This window comes from Oreochromis aureus, linkage group 16 (genome assembly GCF_013358895.1).
Source record: "Oreochromis aureus strain Israel breed Guangdong linkage group 16, ZZ_aureus, whole genome shotgun sequence".
NCBI classification, from domain to species: domain Eukaryota; kingdom Metazoa; phylum Chordata; class Actinopteri; order Cichliformes; family Cichlidae; genus Oreochromis; species Oreochromis aureus.
In genome coordinates, this window is record NC_052957.1 from 12,945,973 (window position 1) to 12,965,910 (window position 19,938).

Consider the following 19,938-nt stretch of genomic DNA (forward strand, 5'->3'; position numbering starts at 1 on the left):
TCACCACTGCCAGCTGGGTATACACAGAAGAAAATTAGTTGAACATTTTATGCACGCTTGATATTGTGAAGGGGTGTGATCCTACACTATAATCCATAGCCTTTTCTTAAGTCTATTGCAGCGTTGTGGTTCTGCCAGGGCCACTACAAAACCTAAAACTAATTATTAAGTGAAATCAACGCAGAACAAAGTCTGAAACAGGAGACAAATCGTGAGTTGTTGGCTGGCAAACTTGTGATTTACTTCACCACCACCACCCTTCTAGCCTCCAAATGTGGACTTAATCTCTCTTGTCACAGCACAGATGCCAGTGGCATCTGCCAGAATAGCAGTATTTGACATGCTAAGATGAAAACATGCTGTTAAGTCTGAGCTATTTTTAAAAATTCCTCCAAGTTTAAACAACTTATTTCTACTGCAAAACACATTGTGCAGTCACATTGCATAATGATCCACCTTAATAACACAATGTAAATGTATCTTCAGTATTTCTTCCACATATTGAACATTGTATTAGGGCGCTTGAAATAAAGTACCTTGTTGGAGTCCATCCTTGTGCGTGGAGTGTATGCCAGTGGGGGAATGTTGAAGGAGTGGGGCACCAAGTACTCCTCAGCATCCATCAGATCATCTAGTTCCTCCTCATCTAAGAGGCTCTGGAAGAACTTGCTGTCACTGGGGCTGGGCAGCTTCATGCGATCATCACCCTGAGTAGAGTTTGATTCAGTTCAATTCAGTCTTATTTATATAATGCTAAATCACAACAATGGCCTCAAGGCATTTTATATTGTAAGATACAAACTCTACAATAAAACTGAGAAAATCCCAACAATCAAAAAAAAAACTCTATTAGCAACAGTGGGATGGAAAAACTCCCTTTTAACAGGAAGAAACCTCCGGCAGAAAGAAGCTCAGGGAGGGGCAACCATCTGCTGTCACCAGTTGGAAGTGAGGGGAGGGAGAAAAACATTTATTGACGATAAAGCAACAAGTTAAGTCAGAGGCTGTGGTTTGGGGCCTTGTCAGTAGCTCTCAGGTTTGGCAGATCCATCTCATAATTTTGAGAAAAGGCTGATATGCAGAGAAACAAGAGAGGGAGGGTGGGGCACAGAAACCACAACAAATGTGAATGGGGTGGAAGTAGACATAGATATATTACCGGACGGGGAGTGTTTGGAGTGAGGTCCAGCTTGTTATTCTGATAACATATTAGCTATTATTTTTAACACTTTTATAACCTCTGCAGGTTGTATTTCACTGAAGTTAATTTGAAAATATCAGAATAACAAGTGCGGTGATGTAACATTTGTTTCATTAGGTTTTACTTGTATTACTCAGAGAAACCTTTTTTGAATGAGCACTTATTTTAGCACAACACAAGCAAAGTCCATGTTTTTTTTTTCTTTTACAAAGAAATGGGAAACAGAAAAACTCTCTATATGAAAAACTGACACAGTAACTCTATAAAGATAACATACATATTCCAATACCATCAATTTACCTACCTGGATGACAAGATATCTTTGGGGATCTCGAGCCATTCGAGTGAACTCAGCAGCCAGCTCCTTGAACTTGGGTCGACTGTCTGCATCAATCATCCAGCCTGAAAGGCATTTCTTTATTATATATTTAACAATATAATATTCCAAATAAAAATAACAAATGTGTGTGTGGGGTGGAGATGCCATTTATACATCTTATTGATGTGTATAACTTTCCCAGTCAACATTCAATTTGTAGCTTCATCTATCCCCACCGGGATCCTGTTTTTTGTTACTCTGTAAATTTACTGTTACCCCATTTAACTATTAGGAGTAATATGTTGAGAAGGTGTCAGTGGAGATTTGGCAGTGCAGTTCAGTGGTCTTCCTACTTTGATGTCAAGGGTTATGTCTCCATCAACTGAGGCTTTGGATTAAAGGCTACATAATAATACACAATAATTAGACTTTGAAATCATATTTCAAGCATTATTTTTTTTTTGACATGCAACTATCTCTACAGAGTGAATAATTCATTGTGAATGGGTATGTATATGTAAAGTGATCAAGTTGAAATTATTTAACTTGTTTCCTGACTGGTCGATATGGTAGGTTAAATCTATCATGATGGTGGTTTCAATTCCACTCAAAACAGCTCTGTATTACACCATTATGCTATTATTATTATTGGTGGTGATAGTAGAGAGTGGTGTGTTTGCTCGTGTATTGATGGGGCAGATGTGCTGGATTATCCCTGGGCTAACTGTGGTGGGAAGGTCTGGGTAACAAAAAACTGTAGCTAACCTGTGAAAGCTTGACATCAATCACATGACATGAAAACAGGCCATATTCCCCTACTTCTTAAGATTTTTTATGATTTCATTTTTAAACCATTTTCCAAAATGCATTGTTTCATAATGATCAATTAGATGAGTTTAAATAAAGTTCTCTTCTTTATTCAAATTTAAATATAAATACTGTTTCATCGCTAGAATGGCCATATGGAGCTATGTGCTCTTCTGCCAGTTTCCATGTGAACATGATGATATAATGCCAAAGCAATCATGTGGTCTGGCCTTGAGTACAGGCTGACTAGGTATCCAGGGAAAAGATGGTTAAATGTGGCTTTAGATGTGAATACATAAATACATACACAAGCCATTTCACATGTAAAATTGATTATCTTTTGTCTTGGTGCATACTGTCTATTATTAGTGCCAGTAAAGAAGAGGATAGTGAAATGAGTTAAAGCTTCAGAAGTACACTGAGCACACGAGCCTTTTCAGTATGTGCAGTGTTGCAGAAAGAAGTCAGATAACAGGCAGGTGATAGTAACCTCTCCCTGCCGTGTCTGTGTCCACTTGCCAGATTGGCGCAGGTTGAGGGTGACCGTAAAAGCCAAGGTGACAGAAACGGCCAGAGGCTGAACCTTGGAGAGCAGTAGAGAAGGCTGAAGCGGTGCTGGCACCCAGTCTTTGTCCTGTCAGCAGTGGCCAGAGGGTATAGTGCCACCTGTGACCCCAGTGCCTGACAGTATAACAGCAGTGGCTGACCACTAAGGCCAACCTGTTCATGCTTTGCAGTCCTCTTAAATTTTAGTATGATCAATTAAAAGAAAACAGGTGGGCTAAACTGTAGAACTGCAATCTACTGATTACCAAATGTTTTCTAAACACTTTTTTTATTCAAAACTAGCTAGCATGTTTCCTCAGTGCTCTCAGTTTAACATGGTAGAAACAGTAATTATTAATTCTGATTTATTTGATTTGTTGCATTTGATTTTAGGTTATTAAAGAGAGTTTCTGTTCTTCTGGCTACTTTGAGATTGTACTTACATTTGACCATGACCATGTAAACGTCAATGGTGCAGATGGGTGGCTGAGGCAGACGCTCTCCCTTCTCTAACAGATCTGGGATATCTCTGGTAGAAATCCCATCATATGGCTTCCCTCCAAAGGTCATCAGCTCCCAAATGGTTACACCTGAAAGATGTAGGAGTAGTGATATATGAGCACAAAGGCAGACAGATTAGTGAGGAGAGATAAAAAGATAATTACAAAAACAAGAACAAGTAGAAATGTGTGTGTGTAACAGATTCACTAAGTAAGTGGAAAAAGGAAAACAAAGACTAAATGTTCCTTTTCTTTTAGAGTAAGGAAGCACAAGTGCACTCTGAATCTTTTTCATTTAATGAAACAGACATTTGAAAAAGAGATGTCCTAAGAAAATGGTAAATGTTGTTTTACCAATAATTCTCAGTCTCAAGCAAACTACATAAATAAATGACAGGAAAACATAGGCATGACTCTGCTTTTAACCACCTTGCTACAATGTTGCATTGTATGCTATGGGAAAGATCTTTGTCAGCAAGAGGTATGCAGAAATGACAAGGATTTAGACCTCTGGCTTGGATAAAATCAACACCTTGTGCAAAGACTCATGATGTGACCAATTCTTAATGATCTACAGTTTTATGCTTCCTTGTGCAAACTACACTCAAGTGTCCCCAAATTATTCCCTTATTCTCTGCAATTTTTACAGATTGCAAAACCAACCAATCAGCCAGGTCGGGTCTGTTCTAATTAGCCACCAAAGAAAATAATCAACCACTCAAATGGTTCTTGATTCTTGTGAAACTAAAAAGATGAGTTAAAATAATGTTCAGGATTTTATTAATCACAATTTACTTCACATTACACTACAAGTATACGAGTCCAAAGTAAAGTGTCCATCCACTGTCTATTCACTGTCTCTTGGCTGCTCTTGTTGTTTTAAATGGACAGGGAAGAGTCGAAGCCAAGCTCTCAGTAGGAGCGTGATCTCACCCTCTTTCCTATCCTGGTCCTTCTGTCCTCTCCCTCACAGCCTTGTACCTTCAATAGTTTTCTCCCACTACATGTATTTTGATGTAACAGTCTGTAAATAATGAATAAAACCAAGAATATGAAGATGGCCTTGAACACATTCTACCTCATGCGCCCTTTTTCTATTCCCCTCTTATTTTATTTTTCTTTGTCTGCAAATTCCTGCTAGACTGTCAGCGGTTGAGCAACCAAACTAGGCACACAGATACACTTTAAAGGGCCCCGAATGCTCTTAGTGGCATCTGATATTATAATGTCATCATGTTGCCTAACAATCACCCACCACTGGCTAAAATAACCATTTGCAGTGTCATTCATGTTTCAGGACCATAACATGTCACCCACCACTGGCATTTTCGAATTACGCATTTTTTATGTTTCAGCTTTTTGACTATACCTGACATTTTGTTGGATGAAGGCCAACCAGTATCTTTATCAATAAAACTTATAAAACAGAAAAAAATTTTGGCATTTTTTTTTACATTTCAGCTTTTCTATATACATTTTATTGGATGAAGGCCAACCAGTATCTTTATCAATAAAATTATATAGAAAACTGTCATTGTTATATTCAAAGGACACTTACCATAACTCCAAACGTCACTCTGATGGGTGAACTTCCTGTAATGAATACACTCAAGGGCCATCCATTTGATGGGCATCTGTTAATAAAAGCAGAGATGTTAGTACCCTTATACTTAAGGAAAACTCTAATTTTCCAAGTTTTGTTATACTAAATATCAGCTGGTTGTGTGTTGACAGTGTATAATGGACCATTTTGGCAAAGATACATCAACGATACTGGCGAGCCGAAGTGTAAGAGAAAATAAAGGAAAACAAAGTTTTAGGAAAAAAGAGGACACACACATACACAAGCTCCATCAATGCTGGAATAAGGTGAGACAAAAACATGTCAATCTGATATGCAGCTTAACACTATAATTAGATTTGAAATTCTATTTATTACAGTGATGGAAACTGAGAAGAGAGGGGTATGGAAGGTCAGAATTTCTGTCTTTCACTCAGCTGAGGGGAAAATACTACAGTGATCGTCACTGATATAAACCGTGTTGGAGACACTGGAAAGAGAGGAAGAGAGAGGGATGAAAAAGACTTTCTTGAATAAAGAGGTTTGAAAACAAAATACAAAAGCGGCAAAGGATAAACAAAGATTAGAAGAGGTCAGAACTCCATGTAAGCACAGCCTCAAGGATATATTTGTTTACTATGTTTACAGGGTTTTGAAATCCCCAAAGGTAAATAACACGGTCCAGTAGAGCAGAATAGCATTTCACTCCAGTGAAACTGTCCTTTGTGATGGGCTAAGTTCTTCTCGTAGAATATGAAACCCTCATTAATGTTAATGTGTATTGCTGTCTTTTACAAAATGTCAGCCGTAAGGTTCAAAATGGTTATTTATTAATATTGTATCTCCTAAACCAACACTTTATTCAACAAATAACTGAGGTAGATGGCCCTTATTACAAGTTCAAGTGATCATACCGGACCAATTGCAAAAGTAACAAAAAGCACTAACATGACGGTTACTGCAGCCATTAGACACTCCAGCATTCAAACTGCATTTTTCATTTAAATGTTAAGGAAAGAATTATAAAGCAGACTTTATATTAAAACATTTTTGGCACATTTTAAATGTCTGGTTCAAATGCAAATGAAATTGAAATTTTTAAATGAAAGCTTTTACATTATTCTCATTCACTTTCCTGACAGTCAGAAGAGACTTTAGTCAGTCTATACAGAGCAAACGCCAGCAGCAGATTAGTTTAGCTTAAATGCCTGATCTGGGTCTTTTTGAAGATAACACAATCCGGCAATCAGCACCTCAAAAACTCACTACATAGAAGAATACAGCTATTTGAGCTTAAAAAAAACAAAGCAAAGTTTCTGATCCCTTTTAAAATGACTCTCCTTCCTAGCTGTCACCATCTCAAGTAACATTATCTTCACTTCACCTGCCTCTCCTCTCCTCTGCTAAGAGTGTGCCTGCTTTACTCTGCTCTGTGTGTGACACATATAGGGGAACAGATGAAGAGCACAAAAGACACAAGGAAAATGTGAAACAAAGAGCAAAGGAGAGGAACAAACAAACAGTGGAGACTTCAGACCAAAGAAAAAAAATAGCCCATATAAACAACACAAGCCTTCAACTTCATACATTAAAGTGTTGCTAATGTTAGATAGCCCTTATTCACAATCATAAGCTCTGATAACTTTAGTCCATTCATCTATGAAAACATAGTTATTAATTTATGTTTTTTGAGGCTATAATTTCACACACTGCACTTCCAAGGTGAACATGTTCGGCGGTGGCATTGATGGCTTGTTTTGCTTGCGAACAGTCTTCTAGCATTTAAAAACTCATTGTTCTCTCTAGTACAAAAGAAGGCATCCCATTCAGGAAATTGTTTCATGCTTGCTTTCTATGGCTTAATTTTTCTAAGTGTGGCAGTGATGATCAACTCAGATTCTCACAAGGAAATTAAATGTCTATTTACCAAAGGAAATTAACCAAATTTGATTATTTGACAATGTTTCTAAAGGCAATGTCACGATTTACCTTTCCTCCATCAGCATTATATTCTTTTTCATTGACATCCAACAGACGAGCCAGGCCAAAGTCAGTGATCTTGATGTGGTTGGGAGATTTGACCAGAACATTTCGGGCTGCCAAATCCCTGTGGACAAGCCTACGCTCCTCTAGATACATCATTCCCTGCAACACAACAGATGCACATAAAGAAAATATTTCCCTCCAAGTTCATTTGCATACAACATACATGACACTGCTGTCTATAAATCACATGCATGCAAGTTAACATCACCATATGTTGTCATCATTATTCAACATTAGAATTTTTCTAATTATTTATATCAGGATCATTAAAACCACTTTGATATTTTTATATTTATAATTCCCATCAATCAACAACTAGACTGTAGAAAAGCCCCCGTAACTTCCAAATGCTTGGCAATGCAATCAAAGGCAGTATCCATAAGCATGTTTTCAATTAAAACAGGACTCATAGGAGCAAGAATGTTGGAGTAAAACACTTCCATCTGTATATTTACTTAACAATTAGGAAACCAGGCGTGTGCTCTGTCTTTACAACTGATGTGCTTTAGAAAAAACACAACAAAACAAACCCCCAAAACATTTTACTGTTGCTGTCTTACTTGTCAAGGTTAATATTTAAAATCACAATTTTAATGTCATTGCAATGTTTTCCTCATTTTTTTTCAGCAAAAAGTACAAGTGCTCAATAAAAACAAAACAAAGAAACAATTACAAGAAAACAAAAAACATCATTACTGTGTGTACAGAGGCACACATGCACAAACATGTGCACTGGTAAAGAGGATATCAGAATTTGCATCATTACAAAAGCAGAAAGGCAACCTCAGCGTGAAGCAAAATGCCAGTCATGTCCTAAAGCTACAATATAATATCTCCATAAAGCTGTGTAAAGGCTTTTCACTTTCTACACCTTGTGCTGCACATCTTGAGCCTACACTGCCTATTGTGCATCACTGCTAGAGTGGACTTGAAGAGACAGAAAAATGGGGGAAAACTATTTCAAATTGGACAAGCAATAATGAAAGCCACTTTGTTTGAAGTGGTGAGAAGACAGAGAAAACGAGGCCTTATTTGAAACCATAACAAATTGGATTTAGCTGGAATGGGCTGGAATGAAACGAGAAGTAGGAGCAGGAGGAGAGTAGAGGGATGGGGATAGGTGGGGTCGAGCTACAGCAGTCTAAGAGGTGAGACAACATTCATACAGTTGTAAGGCTATGATCACACTGCCTTGTTTGGCTTCATCTCAGGAGAGAACAGGTGCTTTTAGCATAGCTGCACATTTACATACAAACCCATATGCACCTGTAGACATGAATATGACATAATATTGCTTTCATACGACGCTGACATGATAAATCATTCTCATGAGCAGATAATTCTATTACATGTCCATCCAGCTATTCACTGCCAGCAGCACAGTACAGGCACAAGTTCAATAACTGCATATGCGGGACTATATCACCATGCGCCTACACCTGCCCTTAAAATTAAGGGCAGGTGGTGACGTTATTTCACTTCATGAAAAGTACAATGATTTGTGCCAGTAAAAAAAAAAAAAAAAATCACATAAATTGTGGAGGTTGAGATTCATAACTGTTAACAGAAATTTGTAGGTAGCACCTCAATGAAGTACAACAGAGTGCGTTCTTTGTTTGGGCTATTATATCAGAATGAATCAATATCTCTCAGAAATGTATAGTCAGATTATACAAAATGAGTGTTTATTTATGAGTGTTAGCTTTTATGACTTTTACTACTGGCTCTAAGCTCAACAAGCACTTGTAAGGCAAATATAAGCTCTGCTCTTATAGCCAGTGCTGCCAGCTTGGCAATATGTTATGAGATTAATGTGACCAATCGCTGAGACTGTGACTAATGGAAACTATACAACTCGAGCAATGTACTCGTATTTAAACTTTTTTCTTGTAAAACATACGGCATGACTAATGTGCAAGTTTTTGCTATTTACATGAGTAATGAGTAAGAGCTAAAAACATTTACAGTAACAATGAGGATCCATGAGCTGATATGTTATGATATACCATATGCTTAAAGGCAGAATTTACATTAAAAGCAGAAACGCTGATATACACTAAGGGGATGACTGTTATATTTCAAACATGCCAGTGTGTGATTTTCAGTATCTATGAGAGTGTCTATTTTTTTCCCACAGTGTTGTGCCAACTTTTGCAAGCATACCTTGCCCAAAATGCTGCAGAAGGGGTAGAACTGAAAATGGACAAAGGCCAAGCTGGTCATTGCCCATGGCTCATCGAGTCTGTGTGTATGTCAATGTATACACTGCCAGGTTTCTGACAGATTCTTATTTGTACATAAATCGCACCCAGTAATCTCCTCAATTTTCGAGACAATTAAGCAGCAGAGAGAGAATGGATGGTTTGGCAACCCGTGAATTTTAATTTGCCAGCACAATGAGATTGAGAGGGGGAGGTGATGGTGTGTGCGCAGAGTGGGAAGTGGCTGCAGACGTGCGTAAGGAACAAACTTTTTTTTCTTTTTCTACTCGGTTGCTCTCATTTACTGGCCTCCCATGTGGACATGATGAGAACAACTCACTGCCAGAGGTTTTGTAATTGCAGCAAACCTGGATGAGACAGCCAGGCTGCTGCCAGTAGTGGAAGCTGTATTTCAGGTAAGCTTGCCACCAGAGAAAATCCACAGGGTTCAGACAGACTCTGTTATGATCGCACCTCCAGACGAGAGGTGCTTTCCAATCAGTAGGGATAAGACCTATGCCCTAAACCTTGCACACTGAGATTTTACATGGCAAAGCAAACCAGGGAGAAAAATCTCTAGAATACCTAGAAGCGGAACAGTCTTCGAATGCCCCCATCAGAATTTTAGGAAATATAAGTGTTACCAGACGCAAAACAACAACAACAACAACAACAACAACAACAACAACAACAACAACAACAACAACAACAACAACAACAACAACAACAACAACAACAACAACAACAACAACAACAACCCCATTCACACCATGTAACTATCACATTAAACAGGTTTTATTTACATATAATAAAATAGTGTCACTGTAATCTACACTAACTCAACCATCCTTATTAAACTTTCTGATGGGAAGAATGTTTGTTAAAAAAAGCTGCAAAGAAGATCTCTTTTATAGAAGTGAAGGTGAAAAGGACATAAGTAGATACTACAGGTATACAATCTATGCAGGTGCTAAACCATCCTCATAGCAGTGAAGAAAATCGCTACTCTCTCAGAAAATATTCTGATATCCTGCCATGGTTATTTGGGCCTATTTCAGAGAGGCACGCAAACAAAACCCAAGTGGAAGGCATTGTCCTTAGATGTGTTTTGTGAAGACAGATTTGGCAGCAAGTGGCAAAGGGCTGGAGATTAAATCAATAGGAGGAGAGCGAAGAGAGGTGGTGCCCATTTTTCACTGACTGGCACTTCCCACTGTTGTTTATTCTGGCAAGATACACACACACACACACACACAGACACAGACAGATGCATGCAGAGAAAGCTGTCGACCCACATAGCCACCACACGCGCACACACAGAGAAATCTATAATCAAGTGATTCATCCTGAATAATGTTATTCATGAGGAAACACTTCTAATGAGACTGAACATCCAACAGAGGCTCTATAAACCTCTTGTGTGTTCGCTTTCTTCAGTGAGTGTGTGTGTGTGTGTGTCTGAGGTTATTCTCATGCTGTGCTTATGTGGGAGTGATGTTTCTCACTGTGGATTTATGCTCATAAAGATTCAGGAGGAATTTATAGATTGCACATGGTGACACATAATTAAAGCTGTATTCATATTGTTACAATTTCCTACATGAACGGTGAACTTTAATTTCATTAAACAAATACAGTAACATAGCATTTTTGTGAGGTGTGAGAGGAAAATAAGATAGGAATACAATATCTTTCAGTTAAAACAACTCCGCACTTAAGACACAAACTAGTATTGAAGATACCGTCATCAAGCATCAACAAATCAATTCTACCTTGGACTGCATTGTTCCCTTTCTGGCTAATTCTCTGTGTTATTTCTGCTTCCTTTGGTTTCTGTAGGCTAATATGTTTAAGTGGATGCCCATTTGACCAAGAACAGTCCTGAAAGCTTGAAAGAGAAAGCAATTAAACCTCTTTAGAAATGAAAGAAACCTAGTTGCCTTCTTTTTCAAGCTCTCAAGACTACCATGACCTGGATGATAAAGAATCTACACAGATACAGTAGGAAGGCTCAGTTGGTCTGGCTTTGGTTCTTTATTTCTTGCTCATATTTCAAGATAGGCTTGGGAGGCCTAGTCTACGGGCTCCTTTTTAGATGTGTACCATGGCCAGGATTCAAACCTCCAACCCAGTGATCCTAAGACAGTCATGTTGCCACTACACTGTGACAGATACAGAAGGTGGCAGACAATAAGAAATCTTACCAGTGGCTAGAAACAGGCGGCTTAAATCATAGCACTGAAGCTCTTATCATGGCAGCACAAGAGCAGGAGTTAAGCACCAGATCCACAGAGGCAGGAGTCTACCATAGCTGACAGGACCCAATTTGTAGTCTGCGCAAAGGTGCTTTGTAGGTTATCCAACACACAGTAGCATGATGTAAGATGGAAGTTGGGACTGCATACACTGAGAAGCACAACTATGTGGCTGGGATAGTGTACAGGAACATCTTTGCCGCATACAGAGTAGAAGTCCCCAAGTCCCGATGGGAGACTAAAGGTTGTTGAGAACAACAAGGATAAGGTTCCAGACAGACAAGCAGATGCTGGCTAACCAACCTGATATAGTGGACGCTGATAAGGAGTAGAAGAGTTGTGATTTGTAGTTGTGGCAATCCCAGTGGATAGCAACATCAGGAAGAAGGAGCAAGAGAAAATATAGAAGCAGATTTGAAAGATACAAAGTCCAAAGTGGTACCACTGGTAATAGCAGCATTAGGAGTTGTAACCCCCAAAACACAAACAGTAGCTCCAGCAGACTCCAAATAAAATCAGATGTCATCAGATGCTGCTCAGATCCCCCAAACCACCAGGCCTCTGAGAAGACCCAAGTCACCTACTCACAAGCCTTCAAAGAGAAATGGTCCAGTCTACCAATGTGACTCACAGCAGGAAGTAGTCAGTGCCCTATCAGCCTTTGACAGTGTGTAATTCAGTCCATAATTTGTTAGGTTGTTTGCACACATCTTGCATTCAAGGGATCATCTCTGATCGCCTACAAAACCGAGACATGGCCCAGCTGTTCCTTCCTGGGAGCGTCTGCAGCTTCTTTTTTGGAATGGGAGGTAATGTGGGAGCACCAGCATAAACTTATACACAAAAATTCTCTCTTTGCGAGAGAGTTCACTCTTCAGTAAATTCAAGGACCATTGCACAGAGCTACTAGGTGCTTCTTGGTCAGTATGGATGTTCACTTTCTAGTCGTCCATAATTCTCCCATGCAATGCATATAACCCCTCACACTGGGTAGGCTGGCATAGTAGCATTGCATCAGCATTGCATACCATATGATCAGTCCTTGTCCATTCATGTCGACTGCCTTATTCCAGTAGCACGCTTTTCATCAGTATGTCCTGATTCCCCAACACTTGATTTGTATCTTGTTAAGTATGGCTTATGTTATGTATCTCTCGCTCATGTTTTCAGTTAGGCTTGAGTAGTATATTGTGCTTGGTATTTGTTAGTAGCTCAGGAATTTAGATTCTATAAAAAATACAACCAACAGGTATATCAATCAAAGTGAAATGCACATTTTCTGTGATGTCGGTTGTTGTAAAATACTGTGCATTTCCTTTTGAGTGCATAACATCAGACCCTGTAGAAAAGTGTGATTACAATGAATGATAGTAATTTTATAATACTGAATAGTGAGCAGCAAGAGAGCATGACTCATCTGTGCTATTTTTCTCTTTTATTATTCTGCCTCTTTTGCTCATTTTAACAGGGATGCCAGTATCTCTGGAGGGCACAGGATGTTTAGTGACTGTCTGTTTTGTGTTATCATATTGAGAATAATGGTGCGGTTTTATTGGAGACTGGTGACATCAGTACAGAGATCTGCTTAATGCGGTACATGTTTAATGTATGGTTTGGTTATAAAAAGACCCCAGTGGGCTCGGGAGAAGGTGAATCACTGTTTAAGGAATGAGGTGAAACAAATCGGACCAATGTGGAGGAGAAACTGAGAGAAAGGTGGGGGGAATGATAACACAATAATGATGAAAGCGGTAGGGTTTCATTTCATTTTGAGCTCCCATGTCGGAATGAATTTAGAAAATGACATTAGTGGGCAGCTTGAATATGAACAATTTGTCTGTGCTCAGAATGAGTTAGCACTTTGCAAAAGGAAACCTTGTTCATATACATTTATTCTCTCTGATGAACCCTTAATGCAGATGCACTACCATACCTACAACCTAGACGAGGGGGTTTCTCTTTTATGTGAAAACAGACAAATGTGCACATGCACAAAACCACTCTCATAAGTACAAGTGAATCCAAGCAATATGCAATCATCTCTTTAATTAAAGATCAGCTAGTAAAACACTAAAAGTTGGGAATTAAAGGTATTGAAGAGAAGGATAAGTGACACTGATCTCATATTTTTTTTTAAACTATGTCACCGTACAAACAATTATCCCCCACTGGTAAAAGTTCTTTTTGTTTTGAACTGTGCGCTGGGATGAATGCATAATGCCTATACCTTGTACTTTTATGTTTACTTCACTCTCTAGACAAATTATGTGTGATCTCAGAGACAAAAACCAGAATATTGTGACAGAAGTAATTTTCCATAGTTTCTTTTGACCCACAACAATTCCAAAAATATGAAAAATAGTACTTTTCCTGCATTTTGAGTGCATCTCACAGTGATGTATTCCAAACTCTTTGCATACTCTTATGCAAATATGATGTGCCTTTAAAAAGAGATAACATTTGGCTTGCATTTCAGCATGTGTTGTGTGTAGAATTATAACACATACACATTAGTACGCCTAGACAATCCTCAATTGTGCGTAAAGCATTCACGGATGCCTCAGAGCAAAGAGCTGGCCTGAATCTTTTTGTAGAATGAAGTCTCTTGTGTCTCGCTATTGCTACTATGTCAGGTTCAGCATTAATAAAAGGGGTTAGAGAAGCAATAAATGCCAGCTGAAGTCAAGTCAAGGGTTTTACTCACCAAGTGACCTATCATTTCTATTTTCTGACCTGTGCTCTGGCAGAAGCAGAGATGGAACACTAATAATAAATGATAAAAGATAAGTTTGTACACGTATAAAACTCAGTCCTTACAATCCCCAACAATTGCAAAACTGGCAAAACTGTTTTGTTGTTTTGAATTACAATAACCAGCAATAAATATTTACAACTAATCATTTGATTTATGGGTATATTTGGGACAGGTATTTTTTTCTGGGAGGAAATGTTTAATAATATAAAACCACTAATTCTCAGGTAATTGCTGGATGAAGTGTAATTTTAACTATTTTAAATACTTTTAAAAAGCAGAACTGGTGAAATTCAGATTAATTTAATGAGTTTCAAAGAGCAAATCAGGGCTGAATACATTTGCAGGTTGCAGGTAAATTGAACTAATATAGGAAATTCCCTTATAATATGCAACTTAATCAGAGTAGTGCTTACCATATGGAAAACTATTGTACACTGTAAATAGCATAATTGTTGTTGCTGTTTTGTGAAAGCCACAGGCATCTGACAGGTACTCACGCTGTGTCCTTTTGCAAGAGGTCAGTCTTACTCCTCACTTGTCACATTTGGAGACTTGGGCAGGCCCCTTTGGCATCACATTTAAACATTAAAAACTCATTAGTGTTATTTCTCAGTGTGTTAAAATTTTGAACCAAATCAGAATCTTTTCCTGGCTTTGGTACCCATTAAAAGCTGAAAACACTGTTCAGCCTTAAAAAAGCAACAAAGTCCTGCTTCATAAACCCAGTAATATAAAGTTTGTCCTTATCATTTTACACAGTGGGCACATCAAAGTACAAAATACCTTGTATCAGTGTCTGATATCCAGTGTCTTTTCTATCTAACACAATGGGAATGAGAAGAAGTTGAACTTACTGCTCAAATGACTGATTTGAGATTCAAGACCCACCAGTGCGGATGATATTTGTGAATGCCTGCTTTAAAATTCAAAGTCCACTATAGGAAACACATGAGGTATATAGAAATCTTATTGGAAATATTAAATATTTGTGATGTTTATGGGAGCATCAGGTATCGGGTTCACTAAAAGATTCAGCAGAATGAGTTTGCCAGTATGAGCATGGAATCTCTGATAGCATGTAATTTGTAATTACATGTGCCTGCAGACTTTTTATCTATACTTACATTAAAGAGGGTGACTGTTAAAGATCAGGCAGCATGGATAATCTTCTGATCTTACAATCAATAACATCATGAGTAACCTAAGATGATACATATCCATGAAACTGTGCTTTATCTAATGACAGTGGAGATGAAGGGGAAGTGTCTCATTCCATATGTTGTAACATATGGGGTATGTATGCTGTTGCTAAAGAGCTGTCAAGCAGCCATCATGATAAGTGGGATTTACTCTCTTGACTCTGTATGAGCAGAGGCTGACCTCACTTAGTCATAGCTGTAGGTGTAAGTTATCTACCGTCATACAATGAATATAAGCTGCTTCTAAATAGATAATACATAATTCAGTCAAAGGTTTAGCTCATATCAGTGGAGAACAGGGTATGAACTTGATCATTTTTACTGGAATTTAAAATATCCATTTTTTCATGCAATGGAGAAAAAGCAAAAGGTCAAGTTTCATGTCATTGGTTGTATAAAAAATCTGAAAAATATAAGAGCCTGAGAGAATAACAACAATAAAATATCATTAAGAATGCAAAGGGAATCCCTAAACTTTCTCTTTTTTTGGTTTTTGGAGCCTTTTCAACCATTCCTCCAACAATTACTTATCTAGTCAAACACATATTTTATCTCAAGTCTATGAGGCAGTTTAAGCCTGCCTTTTAAGACTCATGCATTTTAGCTGGGAAGAGAGATTTTTTTTATAGCTTTGCTGGTACATATCAAGAATTTTAATTTTGTTGTGAATAAGTAGATTTAATGTTCACATAAGTGGGAGCTTGAATTGAGTGAAATAAACAAACAATACAAGAGAGTAAAGCACCCAGAGCTCTTTGCTTGAGAGAAAGCTAATATTTTTGAAGCCCATCATCCAGCTGGCTCTTATGAATGAATGCATGAAGGGTATCTTTTGACCTCACCACCCACAGAAGAAGGGACAAAGAGAAAGCTCAGACAGAGAGAGAAATATAAAGAACAATGGCACAGAGATGGAAATAAAATAACACATCGCACTTAATGCAGCTTTATGTACTGAAAGTTTATGCGAGATGTATCTGGAAAAGTCTGACTGCAAGTCGGTGGAAAATGTGAGACATTATTACTCATTAAGTAATGGTTATGTTTATACACATGGGTCAGTTTTACTTTGGAGATGTGCAGTATATGCACGTATAATGTGAAACAACAGGGAGTCCACAGAGGTTTTCAGAATGATGCAGCATTTCATCGACGTCTACATCAACATCATCTAAGATCTGGTGATGTCATAGGAATTCAAGGAAGCTGGGGAGAGGGGTTAGGTCTACAACAAAAGGGCACAGAAAAAAATCAGGTCTATGCATGGTGAGGGCAAAGAAATGCAAACACTCAGCAGAAATTTATCCATCCTTCCTTTTTTTTTTTTTTTAAACCGAATCATCTTGTACTGAGAGGTCAGAATGAAATGTTAAATGATGGTTTGGGAAAAGCTTGTTTCAGCAACTCACTCTTCACTTCTCTGTCTTTGTCTTTGCAGAGGCACTGGTTCACTGAACTCTAAAGTCAAGGCTGTGCATATAAAATCCTCAAGGGTCATTTGACCTTTCAAATCAGAAGCTGCAGAATCTATAGGGCATAGAAAACTTCCAAACAAATGTTATTTGCTCAAGGAGATAAATGAAGGGAGGTGGTTGTGGTTTTACTTTCATAATTATATTTTTCTGTCAAATCAATAAATGCTGTAGATGACTTTGGAGTGCTAACCACATAAACAATATGACATTCTGTTTTTGCTGCCTTTCTCTTTGGAAGAGACCTCCTCTCATTCTTACAGTATTTCAATATTACCATGTTTCACTCGATGCCTAGTTGCACTCTAGTTATGCCATCTGGCTGTTTACTTGTTTCAAAGATAGATGTTTAGATTGCAAAGATTGCCAATATGTGTGGCAGAAATACACTCATACACATGTTAAGATTATACCATTATCACTGCCTGATGAAGAGAGACAAATACAAACAGAAAAGGGATAAAAGTGGTGATTGAAAAAGACAGCATTGGCGAAAGGTGTTATTTTGTGGGAATACGTACGTGTGTGATTGTATGACCCATATTACATTACTCTGCCTTGCTTTCTATCAGTGTATAGCAACAGAGGCACTGCTGCCACCCTGCCAGCATGCTGGTATGCCAGGTCCCTACAGGCATCTCTGGAATCAGGTGGCAGGTTCATAACATACGGCAACAACATGACCTTGTCCTGGATGGGCCCGCTTGAGCCCAGTGACAGGGGCAACAGGGGCCAATGGGGTGAGTGAGAATGGTGAAAAATGAGACACCAGATGGATATGTTAATATAGTTGGCATGCTGTAATCTGCTACTGTTCCTCTCTCTCTCTCTTCTGCTCTTTCTCTTTTTCAGCCTGATTCGCTTGCTCAATTTGTCAATGAGCACACACGGCATAAAATGTCATTCTTAAAGCTTCAGAAAGAAGCAGATGACTGGGCTCCCTCTATCATGAGCCAGCCAGAGCTGGAGCCACACATAATCAAGTTTGTGGCACAGACTCATTTAATTTGTGCCCTCTTCAATTACAGTAGCCTATAATTTACAAAAAAAGTAAATACATAACAGAGGGAACTCAACACACTAATTAAAGCAGAGATCCAATCAAATATCAGCTAAAGCACTCAATACGATAATGATGAGTACAGATGGTGCAGTTGATGGGGTAGTTTTTTGGCAGTTTTTCTTTCTTTTTCACAGTTCCTGAGCCAAACATTTCAGCATTTGACTCTTTGGCATTGACTGGAAACCTTTAAAGTAGCATGAACTGATGTTTTTTCTTTGAAAATTTTGTTCTTAAATGGATTTCTTGACATTCTGCTATGAAATGTTTGCACACCCATGGGAACAACAGTAATCAGTAAGTATAAAAGATCAAAGTGTTTCTTATTTGCATATAGTATGTTGTGCATTTTTTCAATTAATTTAGCACAATTAAGACACTTGTTGGTGTGACTAAGTGTTTTTGTTTTTTTGCAATGAGATGAGGTACTTGTAGATAGAAACATAATTGATTTATACACTCTTTCTGAAAGAAGAGTCTCCCAAGACTATGAATCAAGTAATATTGATTTGACTGGAAATGGTGAAAAAAAGATAAATTAATCATCATCTGGAAGTTTATATTCAGAATGAGTCACATCTTATGAAGAGTAATAAGAAACACATGGTTATGTATGTACAAAGTGCTCTAAGGCAATGATAACTGAAATGGTATTCAAAATGATAAACAGTTTAAATTTTTATTTAAAATTTGTTCCTTTGGGGTTCCATCAGTCAGCAGAACTTTGTGTTTTTCTCACTCTGTTCTTCTCACATGAAGTATTGGGTCTGGTTCAATGTGCTGTTAGTGAGATGATTGCTGATCTGTCACTATGTTTCAGTTTAAAGGTGTGTAGTGTCACTGACTGTTATATAATATAGTTAAAACTTGACAGGAGCTGTATATGACCCCCTATTACAATTGATAGTTTGACAAATCTCTGTAATATGTAATTAAAATCTGACATTGTACTTTGATCTGGCTAACTTTTTCTTCCACTTTGTCAAAAACATTAAAAAAAAATCATTTATGATGAATGAAATTTCCTCTCCTCCTGTGCATACAGTCATGTGAAAAAAATAAAGTTTTCATGTAAATATATGCAGTCCTGTGAAAAACTAAGAATAGTTCCCAATTCAATAGCTTGTAGAACCAGCTTCAGCAGCAAGAACTTATATAATGATAATTTTCTATACGACTTCATCATTCTCTCACATCGTTATGGAGGAATTTTGGACCAATGTTCTTTACAATGTTGCTTCATTCACTGATCAAGATTTGCAGGCATTTGTTTATGCACAGATCTCTTAAGGTTCTACTACAACATTTCCATTGGGTCTGAACTTTGTCTGGACCGTTGCAAGACCTAGATTCTTTTCTTTTTCAGTCATTCTGTTGTGCATTTTACGCTTTGCTTGAGATCATTGTTGATTGATCCAGCTGAATGATCCAGTTTTAGCCAAGATAAGCCAAGTCCCATTTGACTTTAGAGTTTTTTGGTATACAGAGAAATTCGGTCCTGGTCCTATTGCTGCGAAATAAGCCGAAATAATCACCTTTCCACCTCCATGTTTGACAGTTGGTATCAGGTGCTGGTATGTGTTTATTTTTCACCAAACACAGTGCGGTGTATTTGGGCCAGTCATCTCTACTTTGTTCTTGTCTGTCCAAAGGACATTGTTCCAGAAGTCTTGTGGTTTGTTCAGAAGCAACTTTGCAAACTTAAGACATTTTGCCATGTTCTTTTCAGAGAAAAGATGCTTCTTTCCTGGCAACCCATCAAAACAAACCATACTTGTTCAGTCTTCCTCTAATAGTAGTGTCATGAACTTTAACATTTAAGATGTTAACTGTGGAGCCTGAGATGTAGCTCTTGGGTTTTTTGCAGTTTCTCTGAGCTTTGCACAGTCTGACCTTGGGGTGAATTTGCTGGGATATGGACGCAAGTGCATCTGATTAGCAGTGCCTCCATGTTACTTTTCTTTTTTACTTCCTAGAAGCAATAACAGTGTACTTAGACTGCATAAATTCCTGTGA

General features: G+C 38.1%; 1 protein-coding gene across 1 annotated transcript in view; it reads right to left on the reverse strand.

Moving 5' to 3' along the window:
- Positions 1-19,938, reverse strand: part of LOC116312076 (receptor tyrosine-protein kinase erbB-4-like) — a 288,021-nt gene that overhangs the window by 4,273 nt on the left and 263,810 nt on the right. Inside the window, exons 21-25 of the mRNA XM_039600551.1 lie at positions 6,924-7,079; positions 4,932-5,007; positions 3,317-3,463; positions 1,506-1,603; positions 537-707 (exon numbers count right to left, since the gene is read on the reverse strand). Coding sequence (XP_039456485.1) covers positions 537-707; positions 1,506-1,603; positions 3,317-3,463; positions 4,932-5,007; positions 6,924-7,079 — 648 coding nt within the window. The remainder of the gene's footprint in view (positions 1-536; positions 708-1,505; positions 1,604-3,316; positions 3,464-4,931; positions 5,008-6,923; positions 7,080-19,938) is intronic.